This window comes from Aethalodelphis obliquidens, unplaced genomic scaffold (assembly GCF_003676395.1).
Source record: "Aethalodelphis obliquidens isolate GAN/ISIS:26980383/991018 unplaced genomic scaffold, ASM367639v1 scaffold51, whole genome shotgun sequence".
Taxonomy (NCBI): domain Eukaryota; kingdom Metazoa; phylum Chordata; class Mammalia; order Artiodactyla; family Delphinidae; genus Aethalodelphis; species Aethalodelphis obliquidens.
In genome coordinates, this window is record NW_020837995.1 from 10,534,323 (window position 1) to 10,553,598 (window position 19,276).

Below are 19,276 nucleotides of genomic sequence, written 5' to 3' on the forward strand. Positions count from 1 at the left end.
CATTAAATACTCATGTTGATTTAAGAAATGAATAGTATCAAGGAACCTCAAAGGGCTGTTGAGAACTCAATAAGATATTGAAGTGAAACCTAATATACTTAGTACTTGTTACATGCTTGCAAATGTTATTCATTCTCACCATAGTAATATGACAAAAGCCTTGCATGCATGTCCTGGGGAAGGTCATCTGAATAACATGAAATTCTCTTCTCAAACCCCAGTCAATTCAAATTCTACTATAATCTCTTCTGTGTTCAGCTAAAAATTATCTCCTCTAAGACTAAACTTACATCATTAAGAATATTTACTCTTTACATTTCTATAGCATTAACAGTATATTCCATATATTATTATACTGTATCTCATTTATGTACATAATTAGACTATAAACTACCCATTACCAAAAGGTGTATGTATTGTATCTTTTAACTCTCTCAGAGTATTTTAGTTTAGTACCATGCTAGGGAAACAGTAGATGTCTAAAAGGCACACAGCGACTTCTGTGAGATTAATAGTGCTAAAATATGTACTCATATTTTAAACTCTTCTTTTCTTGGTGATGTGAATACTACTGCATCTGAGCACAGGAGGTGGATCTATAATCTCTAAATCACTAAAGTTGGGTTAAGTCTTAGGCAGCAGCATATGCACATTTAAGGAGAAGCTGAAAGGAACTCAAGGGGTGAAAACAGATGAGAAAAGAAGGTAGCAAATGCACACTGTCTCACAATGTTTGCTTTAGCCATAAGAAAAAAATTGTGCTGGTGTTAGTATTTAAGGCTGGGATCAATTCCTCTGCTTGTTTATTGACGCAATGTAATTTGAATAAAAATCAGAGACTGTACATAATACAAACCAGGCCCTGGAGGGGATGCAAAGAAGATAAGCATGCGGTTCTGGCCACTGTTGAGTTTACTGTTGGCTGGGACACACATACACACACATGAACAGACACATATGAGAGGATGTGTTAGGATAGGCTTCAGGGAGAAGGTAACATTTAAAATGGTCCTTGAGGGGGACTTCCCTGGTGGCACAGTGGTTAAGAATCTGCCTGCCAATGCAGGGAACATGGGTTCAATCCCTGGTCCGGGAAGATTCTGCGTGCCACGGAGCAACTAAGCCCGTGCACCACAACAACTGAGCCTGTGGTCTAGAGCCCGTGAGCCACAACTACTCAGCCCACGTGCCACAACTACTGAAGCCCACGTGCTCTAGGGCCCACTGACGCAACTACTGAAGCCCACGCACCTAGAGCCTGTGCTCCGCAACAAGAGAAGCCACCGCAATGAGAAGCCTGCACACCACAACGAAGAGTAGCCCCTGCTCACCACAACTAGAGAAAGCCCGCGCACAGCAAGAAAGACCCAAGACAGCCAAAAAATATAAATAAATAAATAAATAAATAAAAACTGTCCTTGAGGAAGAGATGGATTTTGATTAAACCATAACTTAAGGGAGATAGGGGGGCTGAAGAAAAGTTTTGCTGGGTAGTCTCTAAGCTTATAGAAAGGAAGAGATGGGGAGGAGGGAATAGTTCTATTTATATCTTTATTCTCAAAAGGAAAAAAAGTGGTTTATATGAATACTGTCACTACCCTCTCATTTTAATACACTAGCAGCTCCAAGAAGCCTTTTAACAGGTGTGCACTAGCTTAAGGTGCTGGTGGTGTCAAACAATTTAAGAGAGAAAGGACAGCCACTCCAAGAAAAAAATCAACTGTACGAAGAATCGAATTTCCGGCAAAGACCTAACAGAAATGTAAGAAACAATGTACTGAGTGAGAATGAAGACAACAGACTAGAAAGCATCCCCATCAACCAACTACTTTTGGAAACACAACTTGTAGATGGGGAAGGACTGAGAAGTAAAACCAACCTGACTATGGCGCTTTTTTGCTTCAGACAGTTTAGTAAGGCAGGGTCTGTACACCATCTATATGGGGAGCAGAGAGAAAAAGCAAATGGGTCATCACAACTTCAGTGGAATATTCATGGAGCCATCCTCTCCAAACCTCTCTGTCCCTTCTTTCCATGTGCCCTCTGCTAGACTTCTTTTACCTTATATCTTGTCCCCCTTTCTTCTCCCTTTCTTTTCTCCCCTTCTTTTTTCTGTCTATTTACCTCCCCCCCTTTTATTAATTTCTTTTTTAAAAGGTTATCTATTACTAGAAAAACAGAAACCACTCTGAGTATTTTAACAAGAGGGAATTTAATACTAGGAATTGGAAATAAAGGTGACAGAAGGGCTGAGAAGCCAACCAGGAGTCAAATAAGGCAAGGCAACCCAAAGATTAGCCAATAACAGGAAGTTACTATCCTTCCCAGGCTGGAGGAACAAAATAATATTTTTTGAGTGGTTTTGTTGGAGCTCAGGGTCACTGGTGGATGCTAGAACTACAGTAGACTTGTCTGGTGGGAACTAGATGTTCTGACATCCAGTAGAACATCAGTAGAACTGACAGTAGCCATTGTCAGGGATGCCCCACAAGGCAGAGAGAGGTGGTCTAAACACAGGTTTCTCTCTTCCTCCTGACCTCCAATATCTTGCCAGTGCCTCCCACAGGCGAGGGAGACTGGGAAATATGGCCTACAGAGGTCAGTCCCCTGCCTTTCAGAGAAGACAATGAGGAAAGCCTCTGAGGCAAGCAGAGCCAGGAATGGTACAGACTTTGTTTCAAAGTTTGAATTTTTAACACTAAACTAAAATGGCAAGTTAAAAATGTATCGACTCCAACAATATAAAAGTAAAATTAGTATAACCTACTGTGATTGCATTCAACACAAAGCATGATACTGATTTTTTTTTTGGATTCACTTTTATCACACTGAAAATCAGAATACCTCATGAGAAATGAGAAAACACAGAAAAGAACCCAAAAGAAGAGGTGAGAGCACAGAGAAAGGTGTCAGGAGATGGGCGGACATTCACACAAATCCTGACATGGGCATGCAGGGAAAAAGACACTGATCAAAGAAAAAGGAGAAAGAAAAAGGGTAGAAAATTGAAAAGACTAAAGGAAATCAAGGGTGTGATACTGTGACTGATAACATTAAAAAAGAGACAAGCCCCAAATGGAAGTTACTTGTGCTAAGCCCACGTCCATCAAACCAAGACTTAACACCTAAACCTAATTGCAGTTTCAATCTTCCCCAGAAGTGAAATCTTTACCCATCGGTCTGGAATTTCCTGGTCAGTAGCAGTGAGGTAATCTGCCTAACAGATCCTTTTGTCCCGCAAAGGAAGGTTACCTTGCCTGAAATAATCCTTTTCTCATTTATGACTTCCTTGTCCCACCTCCTTGCTGACTATAAAAGGCTCCTTTCTACTTGCTAGATGGGATGCTGCCCATTCATAAATCATTTAATAAAGCCAATTAGATCTTCAAACTTAATTTTTTTAACAATAATAAATATATTTGGTCTCTGACCCAGTTCCTGGCACAGACTGACTCAGCACAACTTCAGCACTGAGCTTCCAAAACCCTTGGAATTTCCGAAGTGATGTGAGTGAAAAAGGTGTCTTTTGTTATGTTAACAAAGTGGCTTTTGAACAAAAGGATGAGGGCTGGTAGCCAGGAGAACTAACCAGTGACTAGAGGGTTGGAACTTTCAGCCACTCCTTACGCACCAGCCTCTGGGGAGGGAAGAGGGGTGGAGGATGAATCAGTCGCCAACGGCCAATGGTTTACTCAATCACGCTTATGTAATAACGCTTCCATAAAACCTCTAAAGGACAGGATTTGGAGAGCTTCCAGGTTGGTGAACACGTGTCGATTCAGGGAGAGTGGTGTGCTCAGAGATAGAGTGTGGAAGTTCTGCTCCCTTTTCCTCATACCTTGCCCTATGTGTCTCTTCCATCTGGCTGGCCCTGAGTTATATCCTTTGATAAAAAACTGATGATCTAGTAAGTAAAACGTTTCTCTGAGTTCTGTGAGCTGCTCTACAGACTAATCAAACTATAGTCTTTTGGTGAGCACAGGTGACAACCTGGACTGTGACTGGCTCTTTCTGAAGTATGTGGAGGTGGGGTCGTCAGTTTTATGGACTGAGCCCTTAACCCATGGAATCTGACAGCATCTCCAGGAAGACAGCATCAGGATTGAGCTGAATAGCAGGACACCCAGATGATGCTGCAGAATTACTTGCTGGATGCGTGGGAAAAACAACCCACCCCCCTGCAACAAGTATTGGAATTGGATGCCAGAATCTTTAATGGGGGAAATAAAGTAAGAGTAACACGATGAGAACTAATTATTAAAACGATGGTATATGTCAATTATATCTCAAAAAAAAAAAAAGATGGAAAATGGTGGCAGCAAAGATAGGGTAAGGAGATTGGAGGTTTGGAGGGTAGAGAGTGATCAGAAGGGCCAGTAAGTAATGGGGTAGGAAGAAATTTTTAATTAAAAAAAGACACACTTTTCCACAGAAAATTTAACTAGATACATCTCTGATCTACCAAATGACCTTTATTTCCTCCTCAGTCACCCTGCTGAGATATGTGCTACCATACGAGATATGCTACTATTGTAGCCTCACTTTGGGTTCCTCCAATGTTTAACTGTGACTGTACTGCTGCTTACAACAGGACCTACCCTCACTCCACCCACCCCCCACCCCATTTAAAACTGGGATGAGATAGCAGCTGTAGGGAAAATAAGAACCATGAATGGTAGTCATGGTAGAACAAGCAGAAATTCCAGCTGCCCATTGCTGCTGGTCTTATCCCCAACTCCTTATGTGTGTGAATTAGGAATCTCGTATATTTTTGTCACCCCTTCAAACGATGCTAATCAATCTAAGAGCTTAGCAAATATTTTTAATTTAACATTTTCAAACTGTATAATAACCCAATAATGATATTTTAACCCCACAGTACCTCTGCAGGAGGGGCCTTACAGTATCCCAATATTTCTGGAAAAGCAGGAACAAATTTGTGGGTAAAGATAAATAGCTACAGAGTGCACTGTACTCTCCTTCTGCAGGATCTGCAAGGAAATAAAAATACATTTAATAAGTACATTATTCTTACCTGGTCAACAGTAGAGTTTCTACATTGTTTATGCTCATTTCTATACTCTGTCTACACAGAGTATACTTTGTACTCTATGAAACTGTGGGTGACAAGACACAGTGATCCTTTTTTTTTTAATTAATTAATTTATTTTACAGTGATCCGTTTAAATCTGATTGAGTCATTCTCCTGATCAGACTTCTCCAACAGCAAACCACCACAAAAATACAAAATACAAAAGTCCTTATTGTGGCATAAAGGCCCTACCTGATCTGGACCTCATCTCCTACCACCCTCCCCCTGTTCAATAGGCTTCGGCCACTCATCTCTACTATTCCTTGACTATGTCAAGCAAAGCCTTTGCAGTTATTGTTCCTTCTGCTTAGGAATACTCTTCCTTCAATCACCCGCCCAGTTCAACCCTATCTCCTTTTTCAATGTCCCTTTGCTCAATATCTCCTCACAAACAAGGCTTTCATGACTCTACCCCAGCATTCTCTACTCCCATGACCTGCTTATTTTTCTTTGCAGCACTTATTACCATTTCACATTATACTATATATATTTATCTGTTTGTTTATATTTCATCTCCTCTCAATAAAAGAAAGGACTTTATCTTATCCATTGCCATACTACAGCACAGACTAGATAATATATGATTTTTTAAAAAATGAAAACAACAGATCTGTACTGACAACCACTTGGAAAGTAGCATCATATTTATACAGAATCAGAACAAACCTACATCTAACAAACCCTACTGAACTGAGTTCAAGATATAGAACCTTCTTAAGGCTGACCTGAGAAAAGGACAAAAGAAAGAATCTCTGAGCAAATTTGATGACTCTTCCAAAATCATACAAACCTTCTGATTTTTACCCATACAAAGCCACAAGGAAACCTTCTCTACCTTGATGTAGATTTAAGGCAAGTAAAGGAGAACGGAAATGATTCTGTTACTCAAATACACATAGCCTTGGTTTATCACAACAGCCCTTTCCCAGCAGCATTTTAACTCTTTCATAATAGATACAGTCATATGTTCAAAATTCAAGAAACAGAGTATATAATAAAAATTTCCTCCTACTTAGCCAAACAGTTCTTTTCCCTTAAAAGCAATCAATCTTTCTAATTTTTTGTATACCTTAACCATTATACTCTGCACGCAGGCATTTTGTAAGCTCAAGTACAAAAACTGTACATAGATAGGAGCCATGAATAGGTTTTGCAGACTGTGAGGCTAATCTGGTTTCTGGCCTCACCTTTTACCTACACCAGGGCAGGGGCACACACATGTTTGGAATGAACACTGATGAAAGAGGTGAGGAATGAAGTGGTTTTGCCTGCTCTCACCTTGTATTCCTGAGGTTGAAGGTAACAAAAAAAGTCTTTTATTTACTACTCTGTGATTTCATTTTCCTACTTACTGGTAAATAGTTCTTCAGGTGGAGTTACTCCAAGTAAATAGTGGAAAAACAATGCAGCACAGCGAAGATAAGGGATGATGCCATTCTTCAACGAGACCCATAAATACCAGCCAGGAATACCACACCCAATGCAGCTAAGAGGCAATAATTCCAGAAGAGAACAGAATACAGATCAGACTAAAATCTAGACTGTAAACACATCCCCTTTCAAAAACATAGCTAAGCATTAAATAATTTTTTATCCATTTAATTTTTAAATATTTAAAACAAAATATTTAACTAGCTAAAGAAAACCACAAATCTTGCATTTTTTACCAGGTAGATTTTTAAGGCAAAGAACTACTTTTTTCTTTCTCCTAACCCTTGTAATGAAATGTGGAGCAAATATATTTAGCAATAACTAACCAAATAAGCCAAGTTAGCTAAAAAAAAAAAAAAAAAAAGTTAATACTTTCCTGATTTCTGTATTAAAATTGGTGATTTGCAGGGCAGTGAAACTAATCTATATAATACTATAATTTTACAACATAAAGAGTGAACCTTAATGTAAACTATGGACTGTAGTTAATAACAATGTATCAATACTGGTTCAACAATTTAACAAATGTACCACACAAATGCAAGACATTAATAACGGAGAAATTGGTGGGGGGAGGGAGGAAATGGGAACTCTTTGTACTTTCTATTCAAGCTTTCTGTAAACCTAAAACAGCTCTAAAAATAGTCTATTAACATAAAAATAAATACACACGCACACATATTCAGTACTTAAACTAAAAGAAAAAGGTTGACTGGCGAAGAAGATGAAAACAAAGAGCAGAACTTGGCAGCAGATGAAGCGCAGCAGAGCACTCTGTTGTACTTTTGGTTTTAACCTCTGCATTGCCAATATATTTCACATATTACTCACAGCAGCCTTAAAAAACCTCTAGGTAGTTAAGTGTATTAACTGTATGAATTGCTTTAAAAGGGCAACCTATTTTCAACTTTTTACATTTATTTAAATTCTAACTGCTGCATATTGTTAAAATTCTATCATCTTTTGCCTATGTTCCCATAACAGTTTACAAGAGTAAAGATGTGTCAAAACTTGTTTTAGACTCAGAAACAAATGAATGGGTAGGTTTTACTTGTTGTCATTCCAAAAGCCTTTTAACTGATTTTTTAAAACTGGAATTAAAATGGTTCAAAAGTTATACTGCCGGGCTTCCCTGGTGGTGCAGTGGTTGAGAGTCCGCCTGCCAATGCAAGGGACACGGGTTTGTGCCCTGGTCCAGGAAGATCCCACATGCCGCGGAGCGGCTAGGCCCGTGAGCCATGGCCACTGAGCCTGCACGTCCGGAGCCTGTGCTCCGCAACGGGAGAGACCACAGCAGTGAGAGGCCCGCGTACCATAACAAAAAAAAAAAAAAAGTTATACTGCCAAACAACTGAACAAAGATGTGGAATTATAAAAACAATACTGAAATAGACTGGACTAATGGACTGTTACTCACCCACTTGTATACTGAGAAACTTCTGCCAAGAAAGAAGATGCAGAACGAGCCTCTTCACTCTCCTCTTGAATTTGTGCAAGGGGGAGACCTGAAAAAGAAATTCTGAAAGATAAATCTATGAATTTGCTATTCAATTTATCAATTAAACCTCAATTTCATGGTTCCAGGAAAATAAGCAATGTCAACTCAACTGAGGTTCTTTCCCTTGTTCTCAGTCTAAATTGTTGATCCTGAATATTAAAACTGTTACATAAACTTTAACAGTATGTTAGCTAGAGAAACAAATAGGGCAGAATCACAGCCTTGCTAAACATGATGTTTAATAAATGTTTACCTCATTATAACATGACCAGGTAAATAAATTAGTGGTCATCTACCTGCTCTGGGTTCCTAGCTGTCCTGTCTAGCAGGTAGAAATTCAACCTCTAGAAAGGAAAGTAGGTTGCTGTTCTGCCTTCTTGCTCAAGCAAAGAGACACATAAAAAGAATCTTGTGGGGTTATTTCCTCCATAATCTATCCTTAACCTTTAGTAGGACCATCCTACACCTTTCCAGCAACTGCCACCTCTCCCACTTAAGTTAAAATTTTGTGTAAGCCATTGAAGTTCTCTGAACTTTAGTTTTATTATATTAAAATGGGGATAAAAATGCCTATCTTCAGTCTGCTGCGAGGGATGGGTACAGCACATTTGAGTAGTACTCCCTTGTTTTAAAAATATTTTGTTTATCCATTAATTCATCTGAAAGGCCACAGTTAAAATTACCCTGAGTCTCTTACCTTGAATATTGCCAGTTCTTTTCCTTTTTCAATTAAGGTCTCTTTAGAAAATACACTTTTTTTTTTTTAAAGGAAAATATATCATGAACTCATACTGATATTTCCAATTTAAATGTAAGAGTTCAATATTTGTATATGACTGTTTTTTTCAGTATGAGGTAAATTTTACATACAATAAAATGCACAAATATTAAATGCACCATTTAATGAATTTTGACAAATTCACACACCCAGGTAACAAGATCTTTTTACATTAATAAACTTTATTTTTTAAAGCAGCTTTAGGTTCACAGCAAAACTGAGAGAAAAGCACAGATTTCCCATATACCCACTGTTCCCAAACACCTACGATCTCTCCCACTATCAGTACCATTCACCAGGACTGGCACATTTGTTACAACCTATATTGACACATCATTATCACCCAAAGTCCATAGTTTACATTGGAGATAATTCTTGCTGTTGTACATTCTACAGGTTTTTTTTGTTTGTTTGTTTGTTTTTTTGCAGTACGCGGGCCTCTCACTGTTGTGGCCTCTCCCGTTTCGGAGCACAGGCTCCGGACGCACAGGCTCAGCGGCCATGGCTCACGGGCCCAGCCTCTCCACGGCATGTGGGATCTTCCCGGACCAGGGCACGAACCCGCGTCCCCTGCATCGGCAGGCGGACTCTCAACCACTGCGCCACCAGGGAAGCCCTATTCTATGGGTTTTGACAAATGTATAAGATGTATCCATTAGTATAGTATCCCACAGAGTAGTTTCATTAAACCCTAAAAACCCTCTGTGCTCTGCTTATTCACCTCTCTCTCCCCTAACCCTTGCCAATCACCACTGGTCATTTTACTATCTCATAGTTTTGCATTTTCCAGAATGTCATAGAATCATACAGTATGTTGCATTTTCAAATTTGCTTTTTTCACTTAGTTATATGTATTTAAGTTTCCTCCATGTCTTTTCATTGCTTCACAGCTCATTTCTTTTTAGCACTGAAGAATACTCCATTGCTTGGATGTACCACAGTTTATTTATCCAGTCACAAGGACATATGGGTTGCTACCAAGTTTTAACAGTTATGAATAAAGCTGCTATAAACATCTGTGTGCAGGTTTAGTGTGGAAATGGGTTTTCAGTTCATTTGGGTAGGTACCAAGGAGTGTGACTGCTGGACTGCATGGTAGCAGCATGTTTAGTTTGGTTAAGAAACTGCTGAACTGTATTTCAAAGTGGCATGGGCTTCATTCCTACCAGCAATGAATGAGAGCTCCTGTTGCTCCACATCCTTGCCAGTACTTAGTGCTGTCAGTGTTCTGGATTTTGCCCATTCTGATAGATGTATACTGGTATCTCGTTGTTGTTTTAATTTGTAATTCTCTAATGACACCTAATTGTAAACATCTTTTCATATGCTTATTTGCCATCTGGATATCTTCTTTGGCAAGGTGTCTGTTCAGGTCTTTTGTCCATTTTTAACGAGATTGTTTTCTTACTGTTGAATCTTAGAGGAGTTCTTTGTATATTTTGGATAACAGTTCTTTATCAGATGCATCTTTTGGAAATCCATTCAACCAGTTTGTGGCTTATCTTCTCACTCTCCTGATAATAATCTTTTGCAGAACAGAAGTTTTGAATTGTAATGAAGTCCAACTTACCAATTATTTCTTTCATGGATTGTACCTTTGGTGTTGTACCTAAAAAGTCATTGCATACCCAAGGTAACCTAGGTTTTCTTCTATGTTATCTTCCAGGAGTTTTATAGTTTTGTATTTTTACATTTAGGTCTATAATCCACTTTTAGTTAATTTTTGGGAAAGGTGTAAGATCTGTGTCTGTGTCTTGCATGTGGATATCCAGTTGTTCCAGCACCATTTGTTGAAAAGATTATCTTTCCTCCATTTGTCTTTGCTCCTTCATCAAAGATCAATTGACTATATTTATGTGGGTCTACTTGGGGGCTCTCTGTTTTGTTCCATTGATTCATTGGTCTGTTCTTTCACCAGTACCACACTGTCTTGATTCCTGTAGCTTTACAGTAATCTTAAAGTCAAGTAGTATCAGTCCTCTGACTTTGTTCTTCTCCTTCAATACTGAGTTGGCTATTCTGAGTCTTCTACCTCTCCATATAAACTTACAATCAGTCTGCTGACACCCAAAAAATAACTTGCAGGGATTGTGACTGGGAGATTATTTGGTTTTTACTTAACTTTTCTGAATTTATTCTTGTGTGTCTTCCTCCTTATACTGAAAATCTGGTTCCCAATGACATTAACACAATCCTTATTTGGTTTAAAAACCGCCTAAAATAATTTCAAAATAAGAATATTAGTACCACTGATACCACTAACTGAGTTCAATTTAAGATTTTTTTTGTAGTTCTTCCATTATCAGAATATATCCTACTAGGGAAGTACAGTTGAAATACTGTTTTTTAAAGTCACTTAAGCAATTATTTTCTTGATACACTTGTTAGGTTCATTTGTTGTTTTCAATTGTCAAAAAATTATTTTCACCATTTAGATTTTTTTTTTAGTTAAGTATAATTAGGGTTCTAAAATCAACTATATTAAAAAGACATTCGTAAGAGTCTTTGCTCAAAGTATTGTACTCTTTACTTTGTCCTAGAGGCAACTCTTTTTAATCAGTTTTCGGTTTATACTTCTGTTGTTTCATTTATTAAAAAAATAAGCAAGTATGAATATATGTAAGAATGTAAACACATGAATACACATAAAATACCTCACACAAAGGTATATACTAAAACCAGTGTTCTGTACCCTACTTTTTTCACTTAATAATATATCCTGGAGATCACTTCTTCAATAGATCTTGTTCATTCTGTTTTATAGCTGCACAGCATTCCATTATATGGATATACCATAGGTCATTCAACCAATCTCCCAGTTTTCTGCTATTCCAAATAATGCCACAATGAATAATCTGTGCTTATATCCTTTCATACTTTTGCCAGTAGAGCTTTGGGGTAGATTCCTAGAAGTGGGATTGGTGGGTCAAAAGGTAAATGCATATGTAATTTTGCTAGATACCGTTCTAAGGTCACTTTAATTATCTGTCCTCTAAATTATTTGAACTTTCAGTAGCCTTTATTGATCACTGATACTCAAAACCCAACTTTGCTTTCTATTAAGAGCAGAGTCTATAAGGACAACTATACCACAATTCCATGATATTACTCATGTATCCTCAAATGAACATTCATCCAAAAAATATTTATTGAGTTCTTACTGGGTATAACAAAAGTTGCTAGACACTTGAAGCTTATGAGGGAAGATTTTGAAATTTGAATGTTCCCTATTAAAGAAACAGTAGGCACGGAGGAGCAGGGAGAAAGGAGAAGCAGGGAAAGGAGTGGAACAACAGTAAGATATAACTATAAAATAAGACACTATGTGATAACTGCTATAAAATGAACAAAGTACTATCATTCTAGCTGGAGGAATCAAGAATGTTTCGTAGACAGGCTTACCAAAAGGCTGAAAGTATTTAGGTAGGAACAAACAATGGAGAGACTAATCCTCAACCTTGAGATTGGGGAATTTGAAAAAAAAAAAAGAAAGGGAAAAGCAGATCCAAATGGTCTCCCTGTATACCTAGAGAGCAGCTGCAAGTTAGAGAGTCAAGTGGTTGACCTAATTATTCCTGTCACAGTTCTTCTAACCTTTCCGTTTAAACAGCATCCGTAAAGAAACAAATGAACAGTCATTCAAAAAGAGACATAATACAGAACTTAGAAATATATAAAATGATTAATCACAAACATAATTTATTTTGCCAATAAATCATGGGCAAATGTTATTTACAGTTAACAACTGATGGGAGCTTTACCTGTGTCTGTGGTAAGAAGTATCTGAAGCATGTGTGCCATGGTGATCAAATGGAAGAGATAAAGGTGGTTATAGGAAGAACTAATTGATGAAGGCTGCAGATCAACAGCATCATCCCAATACAAGGATGGGAATGCTAACACAGTACCCACCTATGAGAGAAAATGGACATCAACATGGGTAACAACAAAGACCAACACAAGTTAATCTCATAACTAAATGTAAAGAACACCAGCTCCTGCACTGTTTGTGTTTTTTTTTAATAACCACCATATTTTTCCTAATTATTCAACAAGATATTTTATAATATAATATACCACAAATAGAGGACAAATGTCATCACCAAACAGATTTAACCCTTTGCTGGGTCTACTTATTCTAGTTCTAGGTAGTGGTCTCAACCCTGCGATTTTAGAAGATTCAACATTACAATCACTTGGGGAGCTCTTAAAATAACACTGATACACAGGCCCCACCCCAGTCCAATCAAATCATAATCTCAGGTGGTCGGGCCCATTTACCAGCATTCTTTTCAAGGTTCCCCCAAGAGATTCCAAAAGATAGGGAGACAACCACTGGGTAGAGGATACTGGCTAACCTTGCATCCACAAACTCCATGCTCCCAACTTCACCATGGCTCTTTCTAGAGAACTCGCTTTGAAGGAATGGAATCTTCACAGGGATGGAAAAGCTGTGCAAGAAACTCAAAAAACAGTTGCCACCTAACCATAGGTGTTTTGGGGGAAGCCTGGATGCACCCATGGCCTGGTCCCTATCACGAATAATTAATGATTTTAAGACAGCTCACCCCATCATTCACTGCTTAGAATGTAAACAAGATGAGAAAAAGAGGAAGGGGGAAAATACATTATTAGAAAAAGTTTGTTTGTATAGACACTAACTAAATATAATCAACTAGAATAAGACTATTACAAAGTAAAGGGTAAATGTGGTTTCATTTTTAAAGTGATTTTCATGGTCTCAGTCAAATCTGTATCTATTTGTAAAGGGAATGGACAAAAGAGACTAAACTTTGAACACTGATAATTTATAATCTTGAACAAAGAGCATAAATTTCAATGAGGAAAACACACGAAATTCTAAGCTTGAGTGACTTAAAAAAAAATTTACTGAACACTTACCAAAACATGAAATAGATCTACAGATAGAAGGCAAGGTGTAGCTTCTGATTTGAGGTTAGGAAGAACAACTAAAAAACAAAAAAACCTTAATGTAATTCAGTCAGTCATAAGCAATGTAGTTAAATATAATGCAAGATCTAAAACAAAAATTTAACAGGGTTATAATACAGAAACTGATAAACTGGTATATCACACTTTTAAGATATAGGAACCATAATTAAAGATAAACTAAACTGAGAAAAGGTTCTAAAAAGCCCTGGATGCAATTTAATGGTTGAAATATAAGATATGGGGCAAAGGGTAAATAAACTAGGATGACTGAAGTAAGAAATTGTTTGATAAGTATTTGCTGAATGAAAAAGAATTCCTTTTATACAATGTTCCCTACCACTTTTTCCCCGCTAACTACGCATTTCTAAATGTTCTGTGATACATAAAATACGTGAACAATTTGGGGTTTGGAGCAGGGAGAGCATGAAAAGCACTGTAAATGAAAGGAGTATGGAGATGATCCTCCTGAATTAAAATTAGATAATGGTTTATATGGGCTGATGAATGGAAGGAAATGCAGACAGCTCAAAAACTTTGTCTTTCTGATTTGATCAGTCTCTAAATTTGGAAGTCAGAGAAAGAGTGACAAGGAAGTGAAATCAAGAATTCAAAACAACAGTAAGGGTTTTGTATATATAAAAATGAGGGAATTAATTTATTTCAATAAAACTATTATTTGTTTAAAATTCAGACTAGGGGCTTCCCTGGTGGTGCAGTGGTTGAGAGTTCGCCTGCCAATGCAGGGGACACGGGTTCGTGCCCTGGTCCGGGAAGATCCCACATGCCGCGGAGCGGCTGGGCCTGTGAGCCATGGCCGCTAAGCCTGCACGTCCGGAGCCTGTGCTCCACAACAAGAGAGGCCACAACAGTGAGAGGCCCACGGACCGCAAAAAAAAAAAAAAAAAAAAAAAAAAATTCAGACTAGGTGAATTTCTCAACCCCAAATCCAAGATTCTAAACAAAACCATATAAGTTAAGAGCATGGGCTTTGGAGTCAGACAGAAATGAGATGCAGTACTTCCTGCGACTATTTGTCATAAGCAAGGTACTTGACTTCTCTAAGTCTACAGTGTATACAAGATTGTTGAGAGGTTCGTTAACATGTGCATTAAAAGTACTTATCCTGAGCTTGGCATACAGTAATCGATAAACGCTATTAATATTGGCCTTAAAAAACAAAGTGATAACAGGGCTCTGCCATTAACTAGCTATGTTAATAGCTAAATAGCTATAAGTAAATAAATAAATCTTCCATTTATGCTAAATTAAATATCTCAGCAAAACTTATGTGATATAGCAGGAAAAGCATAGGTTTTATGGTCAGGCTTGGATTCAAATACTAGTTCTGCCTCTTTTTATGACCTCAATCAAGTCAAATAACTTCTCTGTGCCTCAGTTTCTTCATCTGTAAATCAGGAAAATGATAATTTCCTTGAAGAATGGCAGTTCAAAGACATGATTATATAAAAAGATCCTTGTACAATGCCTGGCACATACATGGCAGTGAGCATTGTATGTCCTGTTGCTACTGCAGAATCAACATGTTACAACATTATTCATCACCTTTCACACAAAACAGCTCTCTATTGTGGACTTTCTGGACTTCCCTATTTCTCTCAATAATCTAGTTACTCATTTTAATTCAAAATCTTGCCTCCACCCATCACAATTCCCTCCCTAATTTATGCTACTACATGCAGATGCATGTTACCTTTAATTTTTCCTTTTTCCAATCCAACCTATACAATATCAAATTAATTTTAGAATATTATTGCTCAGAATGTTTCAAAAATTCCCAATAACTTGAAGAATAAAGTTCAAACTTCTCATTGGGGCATTTAAGATCCTCTATTTTTATCAAAACAACTTCATGCTTCTCTATCTATCTACAGGTGCCACTACTGCTATCAAACTTGCCTAACTTGAACATATCACATGCTTTCCTACCTCCTCAATCTGTTTAAATTGTGCCCTGGGCTTAGAATGCTGTCTCTGTTCCTCTCAGCTTATCTTTATGGACCCTGTTAGAGGAAAAAAACAGCAGAGCCCCACAGTGATCCCTTCCTGTCTCAATTCTTGAAGCATGTATTCTTACCATATATCTGGCATTTGGCTACATTATAATGTGAGTTTTCACAGAGGTTCTGCTTCTTTAATTCAATCATAAGCCTTACAAATGGCAGAGACCATATCTTCTACCTCTATACAGAGTTTATAGCCCTAACACCTTGCAAATAAAGATGTTCCTGCTAATAAATTTTCACATACCAAACTTTTACATAAAGGCACAAAGCTACATTACAGAGCAAAAGCACATCAATTCTATTAGTTACTGCCAATTAGAGATTATGCACTATTATTTCAGTTTCTGCTATCTGTGATGATGTTAAATAGTCTCTTTGTTTGGTGCTTATTTTGACGTGTTTTAAACATTATAAATCCCATAATGTGTGATGAATGTAAAAGCAGGGAGACTATTTGGAAGTGCTGGTAAAACAAGGTATCCAAATTATAACTGAAATGAAAAGAGATGCCAAAAAATTAAAAAACAAGACCAAAATATTACTGTGCAAATAGGATAAACTGTTAACAATAGGAAGAGGTCCTAAGAATAAGAAGCATGTGTAACACGTGCAAAATTCTGGGCCTGTGCAACTGACCAATAAGAGAAAAAGTAAATGAAAAAACAGAAAAAATTTAAGTGTGTAGCTAGGGAACAGCATTAATATTAGATTCCTATTAGCATGAGATTAATTCAGGAGATAGCTGGAAATAAACTTGAAGATATAAAACTTAGCAGGGTAACAGTTCTAATGAAATTTAGGTGGCAGATTTGGATGGAGCCATGGAACCCCCACGTCATTAGAGTGACAGAAAACTGCCCAGGAAGAGCTCCCTAAGAAGCTTGTGGGAATCAACAAGGAGGAAGGTGACCTGTTTCAACAGACTTTCAAGGTAAAGTAACTGGTCAATTTTGGGGAAAAAAGCCTGTTAGATCAGCTAGAAAAACACTATGCCTGGCTTTAAAGCTTAAAAAGACTGAATGACTCTCTTATTTGGTAGAAACATACCTAGGAAGTGCAAGCTTAAACCTCTTTACCTGTGACATATTGAACTTACGAATAAAAAGACTTATAAAAACAGTCTTTTTTAAGCCTGACCTATTTAGACGCAAAGGAGCTCTTGTAGTACAAATACCTAAATGGAAATGCAGACAACCAAAATGAAAGCCAAATCATTCTACTACTGTATGACCTCTAATCCCTCTTTTTGTTTTTATATTGAGTACCATATGGGCTTAATTTCTAGCTTGTTAGAATCTAAAAAAAACCCCAACTCAGCTGTTATAGCCTGTCTCTCAAAGAAAAGGGCATGCATGGACCTACAGTCTGAGATTACCACACTTAGCACTTCTATTATTTTTATATGACTTTGATACACACCAGCAAAACTAAACATATTTTTAAATGTTCTAGCCACATCACTGCTCCCTTTTCTAACCAGACTGAGATACAAGATGTTAGTGATTGTGGATGTTAGTTCAAAAAAGCCCCTAGGTGGGTATAACCGATACACGTTGACAACATTTGAAAACACTTGGCTTTAAAAATAAGATTGCAGGTATTAAAGGGGCAGCCATGTGTTTTTTTTCTTTTTGTTTTTTTCTTTTGTAAGGCTGTGGTAATGAGTATCCAAAGTTAGTGCAGTGTGTTGTTTCCTAATAAAATACACTGCCAGAAATGCAATGGGAAAAGACACATAAATAACATAATAATAATAATTCAGAGAAGACTCTACCTGATAGAAGACGAATCAGATGTTTCTGTATCAGGACCTGAGAACAGGTAATCCTTTGTGCAATGGCAAACTGCATTAATGCTTTTAGACCATTATGCTAGATTGTAAGAGAGGGGACGATAAAAAGATAAGGGAAGATAAAAGACCTAAGTCATTCAATGTAAAAACCAATCCCAGTCTGCAAGAACTAGTGCAGACTTACTATATACTTTACATTCTTGCAAATTTAGTTACAATATTTTTAATACTTCTAAAAAGTTTTATGACTTCACCGAATTTTTTTAATAGATCTTCCCATGACAAAGAGGTATTAAAGATATAATCATCTCAATTCTCATTTAAGTACTCATTTTCCCCAGAGTCATTCTCTTAAATATCTGGCCTAAATTATTCTATTGAGGCCTGTGCAAACAAACGTATTTACAGAAATTCTAAAATGATGGCAGAAAATCACTGAATTCAGGGAACAGATCTTCTGCTTCCCAGATGGAAGGATGGGAACTATAGGGAAGCACATCGTGGACTCCAAGTCCCCTGTGTCAGCTATCAGATAATAAGAGAGAAATGGCTAGGAAGTAGGTGGTCTAGGGAATCCTGTTACCCAGTTTGTTTTCACAGGGCTACTGAGCACATTTCTTAAGCACTGTTTTTCAGGGTCCCCAATGTTATGAGGCTTGGGCCTGAGGCAGGAGTATAGTTATACAGAGTCAGGATCTGCCCATCAAGGAGTCATGGTTTAGTTTTATTCTTGAATTCAGTATGATGATTTATCTAGAGCTAAGCCAGCATTAATACTTAATATTACATGATGGTACAAAATTAGTGAGAAGGAAAAATGTAAGAGACACTAGGGTTCTGATTTGGAAATAAACAGAGAAGGGGATAAAAAGTAACCAAGTATCATCAGAAATCTTTCTGTGAATTACATTTAACCACTAAGATTGAGAAAACTCTCCAAAGTGTACAATGTTGGCCCTTCAGTCTTCTATGAGACTGAAGTAGCTTTTTTTTTTTAACAGAATTCTGCTAACTTTTACAGAAAAAGGAATGAATAAAGATTTTTTTAAATGATAAATATACTGCGGACTCCCTAAAAAAGCATACCAAGAGTTACACGTACCCTGCTGGAATACACATACCTGTCTATTTTGAAGTGCTCCAAACAAAGGTTTTCCTTCATCTCCCAAGAGGTTTTCTCAAAGAGTAAGAAAAACGAAAATGATAAATTCTGAATACTGCTACAATTGTATACTTGGTTTCTATCAGATATTCTTTAACTAATCTTATTTTTGACCAGATGCTTTGCACTTTTCCCCTTCAAAATTTCATGTTTAAGTCTATGCCAAAATTTCCCCCCCACCCAATTTTTTAAAATATTTATTTATTTATTTATTTCGCTGCGCTGAGTCTTAGTTGCAGCACACGGGATCTTCATTGCTACATGTGGGCTCTTTTAGTTGTGGCATGCGGCACCGGGTCAAACCCAGGCCCCCTGCATTGGAAGCACGGAGTCTTAACCATTGGACCACCAGGGAAGTCCCCCAAATTTCCAAACTTTTGAGTGAGAGAATACTACAAAGGCAAATGTAGATCATTCACAAATTGCTACTACAAATAATAAAGTCCCTGCAGCAATCAATAAAGAATACCTGGGGGCTTCCCTGGTGGCGCAGTGGTTGAGAGTCCGCCTGCCGGTGTAGGGGGCACGGGTTCGTGCCCTGGTCTG

General features: G+C 37.6%; 1 protein-coding gene across 5 annotated transcripts in view; it reads right to left on the bottom strand.

Annotated features, from left to right (window-relative positions):
* UBR1 (ubiquitin protein ligase E3 component n-recognin 1) overlaps positions 1 to 19,276 on the bottom strand; it is a 169,368-nt gene that overhangs the window by 13,176 nt on the left and 136,916 nt on the right. For all 5 annotated transcript variants that reach the window (XM_027084071.1, XM_027084070.1, XM_027084072.1 and 2 more), the window contains 8 exons: positions 18,690 to 18,745; positions 17,551 to 17,647; positions 13,702 to 13,769; positions 12,561 to 12,711; positions 7,941 to 8,028; positions 6,445 to 6,578; positions 4,883 to 4,991; positions 1,880 to 1,936 (listed from right to left, as the gene is read on the bottom strand). In XM_027084071.1, coding sequence (XP_026939872.1) covers positions 1,880 to 1,936; positions 4,883 to 4,991; positions 6,445 to 6,578; positions 7,941 to 8,028; positions 12,561 to 12,711; positions 13,702 to 13,769; positions 17,551 to 17,647; positions 18,690 to 18,745 — 760 coding nt within the window. The remainder of the gene's footprint in view (positions 1 to 1,879; positions 1,937 to 4,882; positions 4,992 to 6,444; positions 6,579 to 7,940; positions 8,029 to 12,560; positions 12,712 to 13,701; positions 13,770 to 17,550; positions 17,648 to 18,689; positions 18,746 to 19,276) is intronic.